The sequence below is a fragment of the Ailuropoda melanoleuca genome, chromosome 5 (assembly GCF_002007445.2).
Source record: "Ailuropoda melanoleuca isolate Jingjing chromosome 5, ASM200744v2, whole genome shotgun sequence".
In the NCBI taxonomy this organism is placed as follows: Eukaryota; Metazoa; Chordata; class Mammalia; order Carnivora; family Ursidae; genus Ailuropoda; species Ailuropoda melanoleuca.
This window is the reverse complement of record NC_048222.1, coordinates 129,884,021-129,903,051: the sequence shown is the minus strand read 5'-3', so window position 1 is coordinate 129,903,051 and position 19,031 is coordinate 129,884,021. Positions and strand designations below refer to the sequence as shown.

The 19,031-nt window shown below is 38.1% G+C and overlaps 1 protein-coding gene across 1 annotated transcript in view; it reads right to left on the bottom strand.

The window, feature by feature from the left end:
* Positions 1 to 299: 299 nt before the first annotated feature.
* QRFPR (pyroglutamylated RFamide peptide receptor) overlaps positions 300 to 19,031 on the bottom strand; it is a 39,755-nt gene continuing 21,023 nt past the window's right edge. The window contains 5 exon segments of the mRNA XM_034661742.1: positions 300 to 700; positions 1,442 to 1,539; positions 2,720 to 2,955; positions 6,778 to 6,839; positions 9,715 to 9,873. Coding sequence (XP_034517633.1) covers positions 300 to 700; positions 1,442 to 1,539; positions 2,720 to 2,955; positions 6,778 to 6,839; positions 9,715 to 9,873 — 956 coding nt within the window.

Genomic DNA, 19,031 nt, shown 5'->3' with positions numbered 1-19,031 from the left:
GAAAGAAAGAAAAAGAAAAAGAAAGAAAGTCATATTACATTGACTGCATTGGGGGAAAAAGTACTACCCAAGAAATTTATTTCTGTACAAGTTTTTTTCTTAAATCCACTTTTATGATGGTTCACTAGAAGGATGGTTTACTAATTTTTCAACATTTTCATGTATATTTTTTATGAAAAAATGATTTGTTTACTTCTTTTTATCATTCTAAGAATAAAACATTCTTCAACCTTTGCTCAAAATAATTTTCTCTTCTGATTAAGCTGCGAACGGTACTAATTATGAAGACATTGTTATAATTAGTGCCCACTGCCTAAAGCATAATTCTCAAAAAGTTCAGAATTGAAGAGGGAAAGATGTCATTTGAGATATTTTTCCCCCTCTGGTTGTTCACACAATTTGACTTCAATGTTGCCATCACTGAATGCTTCTCCTTTAGTCTCCTCCACAGGATTCTCTCTCTGGGCAAACATTGCTTTATTCTGCATCATTGTAATTCTTGTATTTCCATGTCTTCGTGCTGGAGATAAGGTTTCTTTTACTATGCAATAACAAACTGCAGATAAAAAATTTTTTTTGAAGTTTTCATTCAGAAATGCATAAACAATGGGATTACAGATGGAATTGGAAAATCCAATTATTTGCACTATAGCAAAAATCATCTTGATTGTGACATCGTCATATTCCTTTTCAAAATTGCCTGAAATAAAAAGCAATAGTCTGGAATGCGTTATGTTCTAATGAGCAGAAAGCAAAATTTCTGTTTATCCTCTGTCTTTACCGAACACTTACACTTTAACAAGGCATGATAAAAGTCTCAAGACAATTTTGGGAAGAGCAATCTGATGTCTGAAGAAACAGAAGCTCTGTGATGCGTCCTCGTTCTTAGAGCGTCTTGGCTCACAAGCGCAGCCCGGCGCCCAGCACACAGGAGGAAGCTTACTGCCTCTCCGCTTGATTCCAAGCTTCATGTAAACTAGGGGTAGCAGTTACCATTCAAATGTTCACTTGTGTTATGGAAACACAATCACCCGAGTTATGTTAAGTCTCAGATTATCAGAGGTAATACACTGAGGGTCTGGCTGAAATCGGAGGTGTCATTAAATTCACGTGGTTCAAGTCAGTATTCTAAATCAAACCAGAGAGCAGAGGATGTCACGCTTCTCCCCGTGTTTGAATGGCTTAGGGAGAAGGGGAGGCATGGCATGAAAGAAGACTCAAAAACATTTCTGCATCTTTGGTAATTATTAAAGATTTAGTCAAAGTCATACATAATTACCTACCATGTAATGATCTGGTGGTCTTGAAGACATGATAGAAACTCATTAAATGTTTGATATTTGATTACCCAAGTGGAGAGCAAAGAATTTCAATGATTCATTGTCCATTCTAACAGGAAATGAGCTAGAACTTCTATCAAATGAGAATGAAAAGCACTCACTGTATTCAATCATCATGTGAACAACGTGGAAAGGTGCCCAGCACACAGCAAAGAGAGCCACCACTGTCACCATCATAATGACAGCTCGCTTCTTCTTCCTAAACCCATAAGGATACATTGTATTAGTTAACTTCTTGGCAAAACTGTCAAATTGATATCAAAGTTCGTAAATAAAGTTTGAGCCTAAATCTCTCAATCATAATTCTTCAAATATTAATAAAGCTTATGACAGGTTAATTGTGGGCTGTTTCTCGTCTTTTCCCATTGCTGTTACCCTCATCCCTATATTTCTCATATTATAAACATCCTTATGATGTATGCTCACGATGGCTCTAGCACTCTTCTAGATGCTTGGCATGGATTACATCATTCATCTTCTCAGTAAGCCATTTGATGGATGCAGAAACTGAGGCATGGAGAAGGTTAAGTCCTTGCAAAGTCAGATGACCAGTAAAGCGTTTAAACTGTAAGGGGTAGTGTGGACTTAAAGTTAGGCAGCTTAACTTCAGTCCTTAAGCTCTTATTCACTTTACACTGAAGCGCACTCTTCTGAGGAAGTGGGAGAGCTAAATCAGTAAGTCCCAGGGTGCGCCACAACCCAGCACTCCGCAGTGACAGGGACGATTGCTTCATGCAAACCGGGCACTAGAGGTCGCTGCACACTTGAAGAAATGAAAAAATTTCATCAAACCACAAAACTCCTTATAAGGTTTTGGTTTTTGTTTGTAATAGCCATCCATGTAGATTATAAAATAAGCCAAATGGACTACAATTGTGTTTTAGAATTTTTATTAAAGAATCTGATCAGAAAAGAAAGCCCTTATTATATATCAATAATAATAATTTAAAGTAAATAGCATACTCTGGTCACCAAAGGATGTTCATATATATCTCCTGTATTTTAGCATCACTCTTGGGTAGCAGGAAGTGAGGACGGATATTCGTTAAGCTCCCTGGTACACAGGAGGACAGCAGGAGGCTTAGGAGTAAGGATGCTCACCCGCTCCATGTGGCTGATGAGCAGCGGGAAGGACACCACAGCTCTTCCCACCACATCATACTGACATGGAGATGAAAATGTAACGATTGTCTAAATTTTCTAAATTCCTACCATACCTAAAATCTCCAGAGTTTAAAGTCAGCCCAGGCCCTCAACATGAATTACAAATGGCACTTTGGCTAGATTTCCCGGGAATTCAGAGATCTCTGGCAACTGCTCCTTCAAGCACGACTAATGAGAAATATTTTAAACAGAGGTAAGTATTTCATTAAACAGACCTGGTTATTTTTGACATTTCTTTTCCATGAAGCGTTCGAAGCACTGAGCAATCCCCCACTCTTTTCTTTATCCAAAGTTCATAACCGATTTTACTGTACAGGACCAGCATCAGCATCAGAGGCAGGAGGAAGATAATGACCAGGATGAAGGTGGTATAGATTTTCTGGTGTGCCGGGCTGGCCCACTCTTCCAAACAGCAGATGTGTTCTTTTTCATATAAGAAGTCATACTTAATCTTTAACATAAGAACAATCCAGTTAGAGGAGCCAGAGTCAGCATCAAAAGAACAGAGCAGCCAAGTACTATTGTAAGGAATGCTGCATTTTTCAGATCCTTATGTATCCACCACAGGTACATATTTCAAATGAGTTATATTTTTGATTGGTCTTTTGTCGTGAAGTGCCATTTTTCCACTTCATTCCTTACATTTTCATGGTTTTATACTTTCTCTTCTATTTTAAATGGAATTGAGGTCAATAGCCTGTTTATTTTGTTTTAATCTTTCACCGCATTTTACCCTATGGTCATGATTTTTCAATTCGGTGAAAGGGAGCTACACTCTTTGACCAGAGTATGTACCCAGTCCAGATGAAGAACATTTCTTTCCAGTTGAAGAGTACACTACAACCACCAAAGTATGTATGAAAAACATATTTCGTAGTGGCATGCCAGCTAGTTTAATGTTACATTATTTTGTTTCAATGGTTGAGACAAATCTTAGCGAGGCATCAGATGTCTTTCAATTGATAGTACAGAAAGCTTGTATTTTGTTACCGCTGTTTCAGGTTGGAATGATCAGGTTGCTTTGCAAAGATTTTAGAAAGTCAACGGATAGCTCTAAGATTCTGAGATGAATAAGAAATTGGAATTCAAACTATTGTTGGTCTACAAATATTCAGACTTATCTATAAGCCTTTGGGGTAGATATTTTACAGGAAGGCAATGTCTTTTTATTAATACTATTTCTGACAGACTCATGAGTTCAAAATATTATTAATAGCAATATTAACACTAATAGTGAATGCTAATAAGGGACAAACCAAGAAAAGTATATTCAAGAGTCATGTATCTGGGTAAAAAGAACAAAAGAGAATTTAGCGCAACTATTGCCATTTTAGTCACTTTAGAGCTTTCCAGGTGGAAAATACCTAGGTCTTAGATGTATTTCTGCCTTCATTCCTGCAGATTTTATCACCAATCTTTAGTCAGTTGAACCAGGGAAAAAGCTTCCTGGTATACTCATCAAAGGTAAGAAAATTCAAGCTCTGATGGAGGTGTTATTTACAAATAAATGAGGGATGAAGACACTTATTGAATAATAATTTCAAGATCCAGACTCCCTGGGAACCGAATATAAAGTGAAATTCATTCTCACTCCATGTAGGCAGAGCCCACAAAGGCCAACAGCCACAGGCACAACATTGGCAGATCTTAAGGCACAAAGCTACCCCAGAAGTCTCCAAATAGGTACATGTTGCCCTGGGGCACAAGCACAAACTCTCTGAGGGCACGGACAGATGGCTTTAAGGGAGCCAATTTCAGATCTTCTATTTGCAGCCATGCGTTCCCTAAAATTCCACTGCCTCAGGACACCTGGGTGGCTCAGGCATTTAAGTGTCTGACTCTTGATTTTGGCTCAGGTCATGATCTCAGGGCCCTGGGATTGAACCCCACGTCAGGCTCTGAGCCCAATGGGGAGTCTGCTTGGGATTCTCTCTCTCCCTCTGCCTCTGCCCTTTCTCCCTGCTCGTGCTCTCTCTCTAGCTCTCTCTAAAATAATTAAAATATTTAAAATGCCACTGCCTAAGAGAAGCCTGAGACTGGATGTTGTGCTGGCTCTACATTCCCGGTTCTTCGTTTCTAATCCCTCTTCTCCCCAGCTACATGAACAAGATCTCTTACCCCGCCCCAGTCTTGCTACGAGGCACTGAAAAAGGAGGTGGTTTGAATTACTGATGTCAGTGAAGCCACCATGATCAAGAAACCATAAATACATGACAGGGCTTTGTGCTTTTTCTCTATATTAAACATATTTCTATTCAGGGTAAAGCTTGGCATTAAAAAAAAGGTTCTTCAACGGTGAGATGTTGTGAATTCACATTTTTCATACAGTGAAGGGGCAGACGTGATGACAATTTTAATTTAAACACCTCGTTTGTCCATCTCCTGAAAGTTGTCAAATACATCACTCCTGAGATAGAGCCCAGCGAGAGCAAAGCGAGAGGACTTCAGTGGTGGAAAAGGTGAAGTCGGCGGCGATTTGTTTCACCCAGGAGAAATTCAGGCTTTGTGCGTGCTCACACACACTTTCTCCCGTAGAATTTTAGAAGTGAGAAGGTGGCCGTGGGGATGCACATTAATACATTTATCTGGTATGAAAAATGAAATCATACTTCCTGACAGAAAGCAAATCTGATTTGGCTGAATTTTCTGACAGTAAGGAATGGCTTTGCCAATTCCATATGCATTTTCTGCAAACTAAATGAGTCACATATTTAAATTATATTTAGAGCATATGATAAAATAATTTTATTTAAAGAACTAGACAAGTCCCCTTGTGTCTAGGGGCCAGGAATGGAGCCCACAAATGAGGAGTGGGTTGGGTCATTTATGAGAGGATTCCATTGGTACAGGATTCCTGCTGGGGGAAGGACAGCCTTGGAGAAAAGAGCTGGCCGCATACAGTTGTCTGTGGAAGCTCCAGGGTCTTGATGAGCAGCCTGCTGGAGAAGGGAATGGCAGTCAGAAGCCTCAGTGATGTGATCTTTGAAAAACCCACAAGTAGAGAGTCGATCATGGGCAACAGTCCCGCGCAGAGAGCGTCGATACCAGAGCACACCTGCCCCTTCCTCTCCTTCCCTTCTCACCAGCTTCCAAGGAGCCAGAGGCAGTCAATTGAATGGGAAGAGAGAAACGCACAGTAAGGAAGGGAAGAAAAAGGGGATCATTCCCCTTTTCCATATTGTAGGATTCTAGACCTAAAAATAGCTCAAGCTGAGGGGAAGGGGTTGTTTTGCATTGATTGAAAGATTGGATTTATGTGATTGTGACACTGGGCTGGGCATTTAACCACAGAGCTAACACTGTTGTTGTGACTGAAAGTGACCAGAGGAATGTTGCTCTTTGAACGGTTGGAAGAGTAACAGGGCCTGCTTGGGCCCTGTTAATAGGTAGCAAGGGACAGAATAAAATTACCTCCTGCTCTCACCTATGGAGTCCAGCTCATTCAATAGATCAGTTACATAAAAAATCAAGTCATGTTTTCAATGTACCCTTACCTGAGGACTCATTTGTTATCCTTGCCAATGGACACTGCATATCCAAAATAGTTTCACATTTGCTTCTGTCAATTTAAAAAGGTATAAAAAGGATACATGGTCTAAAAAATTATCTTAGTGAGTGTGTGAACAACTCCCTACTGCCTTTGAAGACTACCGTCTGGGCTAGATCACCTGTGCAGGACATGCTGAAGTATGTATGCCCCATTGGAGAGATTGGGTCACCAAAAACAACACCGTGCTCCCTCCACCATGGATCCCCAAGCAATGCTGGGCCCATCCGATAAACGTGTAAGGGAAGGAGAGAGGTCAGATAAGATGATCCTGCCACACATTCCAATTCAAATTGCAATTTGTCAATGTTTGGGAGATAGATAAGAAAGGACTTATGAAGGAGATTCAACTAATAAGCAGATAACTGATGACAATTTTTTAATGTGATTTAAAAATAAAAGAAAAATCTAGAGCAACCATTGAACTATTCAAATGTAACAAGACATTGGAGGCCACTAGGAAAGGCATGTTCAGCTGGCAGGAAAATACAGAAAGTGACCCTGGTAAATTTTCTTTTAAGCATTAAAATCTTAGCAACATAAGATCAAGGAAGAGCTAAATAAACAGAGGGGGAAAAATATTGAAACGAATGATTTTATTCCACTTGAAAAATTTTCCAGTGAAATAATTGGGTTCATACAAATTTGCAGGAAGAAATCGGATTATTGTTGAGAGGGCTGGGAAACATTTCAATAACATGACTATCCATCCCACTCCTGATCTACCTCAAGGCGTTGCACATGCCACATGGGCGATCCGACGATGACTGCCACCAGCCAGACCACACCTGCCAAAACATTAAAATCGTCAGAATATGGGTCCATTAACAAAGCAAAACACACGCATGCTTATGCATAAAGCAGATGATCTGAGCATAAAGACGCCTTATATGCAGTCATCTCTGCCCTCAAATGGGGCAGAGTTCTACCTGTTCTCACGGCCACTCTCTCACCATCTTTAAAATTGCTGCTGGAATAGTCTTCCTGAAACATTTTTAAATACTTAATTAAAACTCCTTAAAACAATAAACAATAAAACTCCTGAATAGAGTTTCAGTGACTATAAGATAAAACCCAAACCCTTCACATGGTTCCTGAGGTTCTCTCACTTACCTCTCTCTCCTCTTACATTTCTGTCCATGTTCTTCAAACCAGGGTCCTCTATGGAAGAACTTACAGAGTTGCTCTCAGTCCCTGTATCCCAGAATGCACTCAGCTGCTCTGTGCCCCGACACTGTCATCCTGGATTGGCACCTTATTCCCACTATCTGTGAACTCAGGTTCCAGGGCTTGACTCAAATGTCACTTTCTCTAGGAAATCTTTGAAAGCCACCATCATTTCCAGACAGAACTGACTGCTAATTTCCTGTTGTCTCCACGTGCCCTCTAGTCGTTTGCTGCCCTTAGTGTTTCTTCTCAACTTCCTCTAAGCTCATTGAGGGCAAAGACAATGCAATTTACTTTTTTTGTTTGTTTGTTTCCCCAAACAAGAGTCCAAGGAACATTCCTGGCCCTCAGCAGGTGTTGATCAAGCACCTGATGTTCGGTTCTTGAACAGATGAATAACTGAAACATGATATAGATCATTATCTATGATTTCTTCCTACAATTACCATTTAGCTTAAGCATCATAACATGAGTATTGTTTCCTTATTTACAAAAACAAACACTTAAAACATCAGAAAGCAGAGTGCTCTTTCCAAATTCCCTGTCCTCTATGTTTTTGTTGAGGGAATTGCTTTAATGATGTGTCCTTAGCCGGGAACAAAAGAGAATCTGAACAGACTAAGATGAGACCAGAATCAAGAGACTGAACATCAATTCTGAGAGTAATTTCTCCACTCAAATTCTTGTTCTTTCTGTATTGAGTAGCACCACAGAGAAAACAGCATATTGCCTAGGGTTCCAAGAAACTGAGACTCACTTAAACTGTCACTGGGGTTTATTATAAAGAAACACATGAACTGGCACTGCCTAGAGAGAGTCATTATTATTCAAAGATTTAAGACAGCTATAAGACTCACAAATCAATCCCTCTCCCCATTGCCATACACATCTATTCTATTCTGGTCCAATCAGTATCTCATATTATCTTACGTTCAATTGCTTTTCCAATCTTTAGTGGAAATTCTGGAGGAATTGAGTCTAATTAGCTTAACTCATTGCCAGTCCTTCTGGATCTACTGCCTGTTCAGAGATAGAAGGGCCAGAGTTGGATTTATATTACTGGTATTATCTGTGAACCCTTGTGGGCAAGTAGGTCCAGCAGGTCTCTGCGGATGTGGTCCTGGGGGCAAAGCAGTCTCAGCTAGGGGGTACTGGGCATGAGGACAGGGCTGGTTCCCATTGTAACAGAGCTAGAGAGAGATGTCAGGCAACGCTGCACGAAAGCTTGATGGGGAGATGAGACTCCTTGGTTTAGAATCCTTTCTGTCTCCCATGACTTTCTTGAGTAGAAATTGCCTTGACTGCCTGTTATTGACTTTTCCTTCAGATCCGTGGACTCTCTACTTCTCTTTCCTTTTTTAATAACTTCCCTCCTCCATGTATTCCTTTTTCACCAGTTTTCCACACCCACACATGCTTTTCAGATGTTTTGAAAGTGGAAAGATGTCAATTATTAAAAGAAATGAGGCCTTTGAATTCTTTGTAGGGAGGGTATGCCATACATTTGAAACTAACTTAAAATAACAGATATTTCCCTGTTGATTTATCTATTCATTTCAAACTATGTAAAATGAGTTTGGTATTGCAAAGCCTTCAGGGGTTCTTCCTGTAATTCTACTCTCCCATGCTGGCTAAATTCTTACAGCAGAAATAAATGTTTACTCATTCCTCCCAAGCGAGATATTAGTAAAAATTGTTCTCTTTGGTTATCACATCAGCTGCTCCCTCAATCTCTCATTGGTGAACTATCATACATTCAAAACACTGGGAAGCCCATTAAGATTTTAAATGCCTCGATTATCATGATCAGATAGAGAAATTCTTCCGTGTTACTATGCTAGGCTTTAGGACATCACTTCGAGTTTGCCACTTATCAAGAGGTCCCTGCTCATGACTTGCTGACTCAGGAATAGTTACAGCAAACTGAGGATTCAGGAAGGCCTGAAACAAAATTTTGAAGTGGATGGAATATATCTTCTTCAGGCACTTCTAGCACTCAGCACCCAGGGTTCGCATGAGCCCTGTGGACTTCTCATTCTGTGGCCTCACCACTGGGGCCACCTCTGAGCAGCATCCCTGTTCTCTACCTTTCTGAAAAGCACCTTTCCTTCCCTTATCAAAACCTACCTGCTCTAAGAAGGGCATTTTAGCTTAGACGCCTCTTACCTGAGGATGACAGGTTACTAATCTAATAAATGTTAACGTGGCAATGCCACTGAAAGGTTATCTTAAATTACCTGAAAGTAGTGCTTAAAAGGTTAAGACTTAAACTGAAGAAGTAACTCTGAAAGGGGAGATTTTAAGTGTGGGGGTAGGCCTAAAGGAGAAAAGGAGTGAGGGTCAAGGTAAATGGGGAGGGTCTAAAATCCTGAAGTTACTTCCCGATGCCTACAAGCTAGACAAGAAACTACTTGATTCATTGAAATGGTTCACTTTGAAGAAATTCTGTGTGTTTTGTAGTAAAGAATGGCAATATGGCCACTGGTACATCCTCACCTAGCATGGTGAAAGCCCTTCTGTTGGTGTATTGCCACTTCATTTTAAAAGGATGCACAAGTCCCTGGTGCCTTTCCACAGCAATGCAGGTCATGGTGAGAATTTCTGTCACGATAGCAGTAGACTGGACAAATGGTAGCATCTTGCAAACAAAGGCACCTGCAACAAGGAAACAGGACAAGTTAAACATTAAGAGTAAAAGTTTTATCTCTGTTTCTGTAATTGTTGCGGTTAATTAATTCTGAGCCTCTGTTCAAAAGTTTTATGACTACAGTTACATTATAGATTCGAATTAATTGAGAAAGGTTGAATTGGCTGATATTTTCTTTAAGTACCTAAATTATAGGTGATTATTTGTAAGAGGACAATGAAAAGGCAAATAAATATCTGGTCATTAATAATAGGTGGGGAAAAAAATCAATGTGAGTCTTGCTTAAGAAAGAGCAAAGGCAGTGTGAACTGGTTTCCTGGAGTCTCAACCACACAGTAATCTTTGATTATTTCTTCCTTTTGGTTCTCTGTCAAATCATAACAAAGGAAGAATTCTCACCAAAGATTCAGATCTCTTCTTTTATTTTTTATTCTCCTTTGATTTTCTGTCCACAACCTTACGTGTGGCTTATATCATTACACTCTTAACTGATTTCACTTTCTCCAATGCAAAGGTCTCAAACTGTGGCCCCTGGGCAAGATTTGGTCTGCAAACATGCTTTACATGATTTACACAATATTCTTACAATATGTGAATACATTGTCAGCATTTTGAAATGTTTACACTATCTGTCTTGCCCATTTATTTGTCTCACCATTTATTTGTAACCCTGATCTGGTGTTTCTGTTCTTGAATCCATCCTGCTCATCGCTACCAAATTAATTACTCTGAATTATCAGAGAATCAGAAGCTCAGGGAGTAAGAAACATTGGAAGAGACCTCAGAAGTCATGGAGTCCAAGCTTTCACCCAGAAACTGTCTTTTCAGCTTCTCTCACAGATGCTCTGCCAAGCTCTGCTTAAACTCCTGCAGAGGAGGCTTCGGTGCCAGCGTACTCCCATATCAAGCTGCTGCTTGGCTTTTTTTTTTTTTTTTTTTTTTTTTTTTCTTTTCTTCTGCTTAGAATGCTCTTCCCCCAGAGAACTCCCTTCCGCCCTTCACCAAAGTCTTTGCTCAAATGCCTCCTCAGTGAGGTTGACCTGCTCTGACAGTGTATCTGCAACCAAGGTCTGCCCCACTCCCCTTCCACCTCCCCTCATCCCTCGGATCTTGTACTTTTTTCTCATAACTCTTTCGCCTTCCAACAGACTACACATTCTGGAAGGCTTATTAAACGTTTCCCCATGCCTTCCAGAATGTAAACACCCGAGGGTGAGGATTCTCGTCTGTTTTCCTCACTGATCCATTTCAAGCATTTAAAATGGCATAAGAAGGCTCTCAACCGACAGTCACTGAATTGAAGATAATGAGTAACCTGGGAGGCTTTTGACCTTTAGAAGTGCCTCCATTCAACTTTGGAAAGGCTCTTACTGGAGAAAGTGCTTTTTAATAGTTCTGACCACTTCTTCTAGTTTCACTTTCTGTTTTCTGAGAGTTTCAGAACCAACCAACTATCTTTTCCAAACATCAGCTCTTCTTATATTTGAAAGATGCTTTCATGTCACTTCTAAGTCTTGTCTTTTCTGGTTGTCCCAGCTCTTCCTCATTTGACATGCTTTTCAGGACTTTCACTTCCTTGGACGCCTTCCAAGGACTTCCTCTGGTTAGTAACTACATAGTTCGGAAGGAAGGAAACCTACCATCCTCAAGATGTGGTCTGGCTAAAGCAGAAACTGCAAGACTATATTGCCTCCTTGAGTCTCAACACCGTCTCCTGTGACTGTACCTAAAATTTACAACAGCCTTTGGTGCTAGAATTTTCACGTGATTGGTTTCTGTTGCACTTGAAATCAACTTGAAATCAACTGGATCTGTCTAATAGAAAATTATTGGTTTTTTATAGGAAATTTTCTTTAATCCAAGATCTTGTGACTAAGGAAAAAAATGTATTTAGATAGCACTCTAGATACTCCCTTTCCAGTCCTTTGTGGAAGCTCCAAATTTCAATCCAAAAGCCAATCACACTCACTCTCATCATCTGTTCCAGTTTCCCAAATCCCAACCCTGTTCAATGTTAAGGCCTTTCCTTATCTAGCAAGATAGTTTATACGCCAAGTGCAAAAATTTGCTTTTGATACTAATTTATTTCACTCTTTGAATACTGATCACACTGTGAATGAATTAAATTATCTTAAATCCTGTTTTGGATGTGATACTTGAATAAAGGAATATATGAATAAATTATTCATCTGAATGTTTCTCCCTTTTTTTGTTTTTGTTTTTAAATCTGGTGAGAATTTCTTCTATTCTTTTAACCACGTTGTTCATAAAAAAAAAAAAAGTTGGACAGGCTGAGGTTAAAGAAATACCAAAAGAACTTTCCATGAAATAAACATGGACTCATTATTAACACAGTTTAGGTATAACTATCCAAACAACTAAGAATTATTACGGTACTGTTCACTGTAGTCTTATCTCATGGTAATGTTATCTATCTGAAATATATTCATCTTGTCTATCATTATAGCATGGCAAATTGGTCAACTGATTCCCTGCTATCAGGACACACTGTGATCCTCATTCACTTGATCCACTCTGACCCTTGATTTCATCATTTGTAAAAAGGGATTAATAACACCCATCTGTGATAGGACCAAAGTGTGTGCTTTATAAAATCACATAAATACCCAGCACAGATGTGTTCTTTAATAAATGGACGCTCTTTTATCATCAGATAACCTTGTTAAAAGAATTGAGTAAATTTGGTACATTTAGAGCTAACAGAATTTTTTTGTGAATAGATTCTAAACTACCCATTAAAGAGTATCTAGTTGTATAACATTTCCCAGATAAAGATACTGTAGCTCAAAACACTCAAGCTATTTGCCCATATCCACACAGCTGTTTATTGACAGATAAGGGAATGTGCCTAGGTCATCTGAATCCAGTTCTTTTCACTATGTCACCCTCACTTATTTTAATGCATCCATGCTATGTGGCAGTTTTCTTGTCTCATAAATGTTTGATAATCTTATTTAATAATCCACTTGAGAATTTTGCACCAAGTTGTAGTAGTTCTATGATCTGCCATCTTATCCTTTTAAGGCATCCAGACAGCATTAACCCAACTCATTATTTCTGAGATTTCTTCAACCAATATTCTAAGAAATTACTGACAGTGTTTTCTTCTTTTTTAAAAAGATTTTATGTATTTATTTATTTATTTATTTAGAGTGCATAAGGGTGGGGAGGGGCAGAGGGAGAAGGAAAGAAAGAATCTCAAGTAGACTCCACATGCTGAGCATGGAGCCCGATGCAGGCCTCGATCTCATGACCCTGAGGTCATGACCTGAACCTAAATCAAGAATTGGATGCTTAACCGATTGAGCCACCCAGGCACCCCCTGACAGTGTTCTTGATCACATTGCCAAGTTTCTTCTTTGTTATGGCATGGTATTTATCTAGGCTGAAGCTTTGAGTTTTTTTAAAAAAATAAATGGATGCTCTTTTCCTATCTACTCACTTATCTTGGATCTTTATTTTCATTCTAACCATTTTCAGTATGCTTTTTTTAAATTTGGACATTACTTTCCAAGGTCTAAAAGACTAAAGCAAAATAGGCATTGAAGAGTTTTGTTGTTTTTTTTTTTTTTCTCAGTCCTTCATTAAATTTCCAATCCTCCCTTCCTTTTTCAGCTTCTTGTTCTGGTAATCTCTCTGATGAGAGCACTCTGGCACTTCCTAGGACCGGGCACACATACGTATTCCCTGTGGGTGCTGCCTGTTGCTTGGGGAGATTCTCAACTCAGAGGCACAGAACCCTTGGGGATGATTGGGTTTGCATGATTGAAATAATGCTGCTGAAATAAAAGAAGATTGTTTGGTATGTAACAATCACTGTGACAGACATTCTTTGATTTTTCATTTTTCATTTTTTCTTTTTATTAATTGAAATTTTTATGACTTATAGATTCACATATAGTTGTAAGAAATAATACAGAGAGATCCCCTGTGTGTTTTTTCAATTTGCCCCAATGATAACATTTTGTAAAATTACAGTAGACTATTATGACCAAGATATGGACATTAATACGATCTGCTGATTATATTCAGATTTTCCAGTTTTACTTTAAGTCCTTTCTGCGTGTGTGTGTGTGTGTGTGTGTTCCATATGATTTTATTATTTGTGTAGGTTTAGGTATCTGCCACCACAGTCAAGATACTAAACAGTTCCAGCACCCAAGTGTCCCTCCTGCTGCCTTTTATAACCACACCCAAGCCCCTCCTGTCTCTGCCTGTCCCTGTCCCTAACCACTGGCAATCTTCCATCTGTCTTCTTCCATTTTTAATCTGTCTTCCATTTGTAAAATTTTATAATTTCACAAATGTTACATAAATTGAGCAATATAATACATAACCTTTTGGGATTGTTCTTTTTTTTTCTTTCAGCACAATTCCCTGGACATGTATCAACAGTTTGTTCCTTTGTAATGCTTCCCAATATTTCCCAGTTTGTTTAATCCGTTGGAAAACATCTGCACTACTTCAGTTTTTTACTGCCACAGATTAAGCAGTTAGGAATATTTGTGTACAGGTTTTGATGTAAACACAAATCTTGCTTTTTCTGGGATAAATGCCCAAGAATGTAATTTCCAGGTTGTATGGTAATTGCATTTTACATTTATAAGAAACTGTCAAACTATTTTCCAGAGTGGCTATATCATTTTACATTCCTACTGGCAAAGTATGAGTGACCCAGTTTCTTCATATTTTTTTTGTAAAGATTTATTTATTTATTTGAAAGAGAGAGAGAGAGAGGGAGTGTGCAGGGGGGGAGGGGCAGAGAGAGAGGGAAAGAGAGTCTAAAGGCAGACTCTGTGCTGAGTGTGGAACCTAACATGGGACTCAATCCCACAACCCTGAGACCACCACCTGAGCAGAAACCAGGAGTCAGACCTTAACCAAATGTGCCACCTGGGCACCCCAGTTTCTTCATATTCTTGTCAATATTTAGATTTGTCATTTTTTATATTTTAGTCATTCTGATGGATGTAGAGTGATATCTTGTGCNTGGGCACCCCAGTTTCTTCATATTCTTGTCAATATTTAGATTTGTCATTTTTTATATTTTAGTCATTCTGATAGCTGTAGAGTGATATCTTGTGCTTTTTTTTTTCATTTCCCTGATTTCTAATGATGCTGAATGTATTTTCATGTGTTTCTTTGCTGTCTGTATATTCTCTCAGATAAAATTTCCCTTCCTGTCCTTTGCTGTCCATTTTCTAACTGAACTGTCTTTTCACAATGAAGGTTTAAGAGTGCTTTCCATGATCTAGATGCTAGTCCTTTGTCAGACAAAAGACATGTGCTTTACAAGTATTTTCTCCCAGTTTAGCTTGTCTTTTCATCCCTTCACATGGGCTTTCATAGAGTAAGTTTTTAATTTTCATGAGGTGAGTTTATCAATTTTTCCTTTTATGCACTGTACTTTTGGTGTCAGTTAAGAACTCTAAGAACTCTGTGTCCAATCCTGAAGATTTTCTTATTTTTTTCCTATGAGTTTTATAGTTTTCCATTTACCTTTAAGTCTATGATCCATTTTGAGAAAATTTTTTATAGAAAGTGTGAGATTTAAGGAGTTTTTGTGTGTTTTGTTTGTTTCTTTTGGTCAATGAATGTCAATTGTTCCAGCAATAATTGAACAAGCAAGTCCTTCCTCCATTGACATGCACCCTTGTCAAAAGCAGTTGAGCATATTTGTGTAGATATATTTTTCAATTCTTTAAATCTTGCCAGGCCAAAATTAGAAATGCTATAACCAAGATGCAGTCCCAGGTGGAGGCCATAAGATGAGGATGAACTAAGCAGAGGAGTAAATCAGTGATAAAGCAGGAAAAAATGATGGAAAATAATGAAGCTGAAAAGAAGATGGAAAGAAAACTATTAGATCACAAAGGTAGACTTAGGGAACTCAGCAATTCCATAAAGTAAAATAATATCCAAATTATAGGAATCCCAGAAGAAGAGTGGGAAAAAGGGGCAGAAGGTTTATTTGAACAAATCTTAGCTGAGAACTTCCCTAATTTGGGGCAGAAACAGACATTCAAGTCCAAGAGGCACAGAAAACTCCCATCAAAAATCAACAAAAATAAGTCAACACAAGGACGTGTTATAGTGAAACCTGCAAATTATAAAGATAAAGAGAAAATCCTAAAGCAGCTTGGGACAAAAAGGTCCTNAAGTCCAAGAGGCACAGAAAACTCCCATCAAAAATCAACAAAAATAAGTCAACACAAGGACATGTTATAGTGAAACCTGCAAATTATAAAGATAAAGAGAAAATCCTAAAGCAGCTTCGGACAAAAAGGTCCCTAACCTACAAGGGTCGACATATAGGGGTGGCAGCAGATCTGTCCACAGAGACCTGGCAGGCCTGAAAGGACTGGCATGATATATTCAACGTACTAAATGGGAAACATACGCAGCCAAGAATACTTTATCCAGCAAGGCTGTCATTCAGAATAGAAGGAGAGTTAAAGAGTTTCCATGACAAACAAAAACTGAAGGAATTCATGAACACTAAACCAGCTCTACAAGAAATATTACAAGGGAACTTTTGAGCATAAAGAGAGACCAAAAGTAATGAAGACCAGAGAGGAATGGAGACAATCTACAGGAACAGGGACTTTACAGTTACTACAATGGCATGAAATTCGTATCTTTCAGTAATTACTCTGAATGTAAATGGACTCAATGCTTTAATCAAAAGACACAGAGTACCAGAATGGATAAAAAAACAAGAACCATCAATATGCTGCTTACAAGAGACTCACTTTAGATCCAAAGACACCTCCAGATTGAAAGCAAGGGGATGGAGAACGATTTATCATGCCAATGGACACCAAAAGAACAGTGGAGTAGCCAACCTTATTTAGATAAACAAGATTTTAAACCAAAGACTGTAATAAGAGATGAAGGACACTGTGTCATAATAAAGGGGTTTATCCAACAAGAAGATATAACAATTGTAAATATTTATGCCCCTAACTGGGAGCAGCCAAATATATAATCAATTAATAACAAACTTAAACTCGCGTTNACAATTGTAAATATTTATGCCCCTAACTGGGAGCAGCCAAATATATAATCAATTAATAACAAACTTAAACTCACGGCTAATAATACAATAATAGTAGGGGACTTTAACACCACACTCACAGCAATGGACAGATCATCTAAGCAGAAGACCAACAGGAAACATGGGCTTTGGATGACACACTGGACCAGGTGGACTTAACAGATATATTCAGGGCATTTCATCCTAAAGCAACAGAATACACATTTTTCCAACTGCATATAGAACATTCTCCAGAATAGATCGCATACTGGGTCACAAAATAGGACTCAACTGGTACAAAAAGAGATCATACCATGCATATTTTCAGACCACAATGCTATGAAACTTGAAATCAACCACAAGAAAAAAGTTGGAAAAACCACAAATACATGGAAGGTAAAGAACATCCTACCAAAGAATGGATGGATCAGCCAGGAAACTGAAGTATAGTTTAAAAAATACACGGAAGCAAATGAAAATGAAAACATGACAATTCAAAACCTTTGGGATACAGCAAAGGTAGTCCCAAGAGAGAAGTATATAGTAATACAGGCCTTCCTCAAGAAACAGGAAAAGTCTCAAATTCACAAGCTAACCTTACACCTAAAGAAGCTGGAAAAAGAACAACAAATAAAGCCTAAATCTAGTAGGAGAATGGAAATAATGAAGATCAGAGCTTAAATCAATGATATAGAAATANGTCTCAAATTCACAAGCTAACCTTACACCTAAAGAAGCTGGAAAAAGAACAACAAATAAAGCCTAAATCTAGCAGGAGAATGGAAATAATAAAGATCAGAGCTTAAATCAATGATATAGAAATAAAAAAAAAAACAGTAGAACCAATCAATGAAACTAGGAGCTGGATTTTTGAAAGAATTAAGAATTGATAACTCCCTAGCCAGATTTATCAAAAAGAAAAGAGAAAGGATCCAAATAAATAAAATCATGAATGGAAGAGGAGAGATCGCAACCAACACCACAGAAATACAAACAATTTTAACAGAATATTATGAGCAATTATATGCCAACAAATAAGGCAATCTGGAAGAAGTGGATGAATTCCTAGAAATATGTAAACTATCAAAATGGAAACAAGAAGAAATAGAAAATCTGAACAGACCCATAACCAGGAAAGAAATTGAATCAGTAATCAAAAATCTCCCAACAAACAAGAGTCCAGAGCCAGACGGCCTCCCAGTGGAGGCCTACCAAACATTTAAAGAAGAATTAATACCTATTCTTTTGATACTGTTCCAAAAAATAGAAATGGAAGGAAAACTTCCAAACTCATCATATGAGGCCGGACTTACCTTTATCTCAAAACCAGACAAGTATTTTTAATATGTTGGGTCTTCCAATCCATGAACACAGTATGTCTCTCCATTTACTTATACACTGTCTGACTTCTTTTATCAACATTTTGTAATTTTCCTTATATAGGACCTGTATGTTTTGTTTCATAGTATGCCTATGTATTTCATTTTTTTGGATTAATTATTAGTATGGTATTTTTCATTTCAGTTTCTGAATGTTACTTGTTAGTATGTAGAAATACCATTGAGTTTTGTGCTCTCATCTTGTATACTGTGACTTTGCTGAATTCACTTATTATAGGAGTTTTTGGTAGATTCCTTGGGATTTCCTATGCAGAAAATAATGTCATCTGAAAATAAAGATATTATTATTTCTTCTTTTCCAAAGTGCATGTCTTTTATTTCCTTTCTTTGCCTTTGTGCAGTGGCTTGAATTTTGAGAGCTATTACATAAGAGTGTTGAGAACAAACATCCTTGCCCTGTTCCCAGTCTTAGAACAAAAATCTTTTACCATTAAATATGGTGCTAGTTGTAGGTTTTTACATTTTACATTTTCTTTTATCAAGTCGAGGAAGTTTCTATTTCTAACTTGCAATGAATTTTATTATGAATGGTGCTGGATTTTGTAAAATGTTTTTTCTCTGCCAATTGCTATGGTTATATGATTTTTCTTCTTTAACTAATTACATTCATTAGCTATGGTAGATTACATTGATTATTTTAACAAATTTTGAGTCAATATTGATTCAGTCTTATATACCTAGGATAAATCCCACTTGATCATCCTTTTTA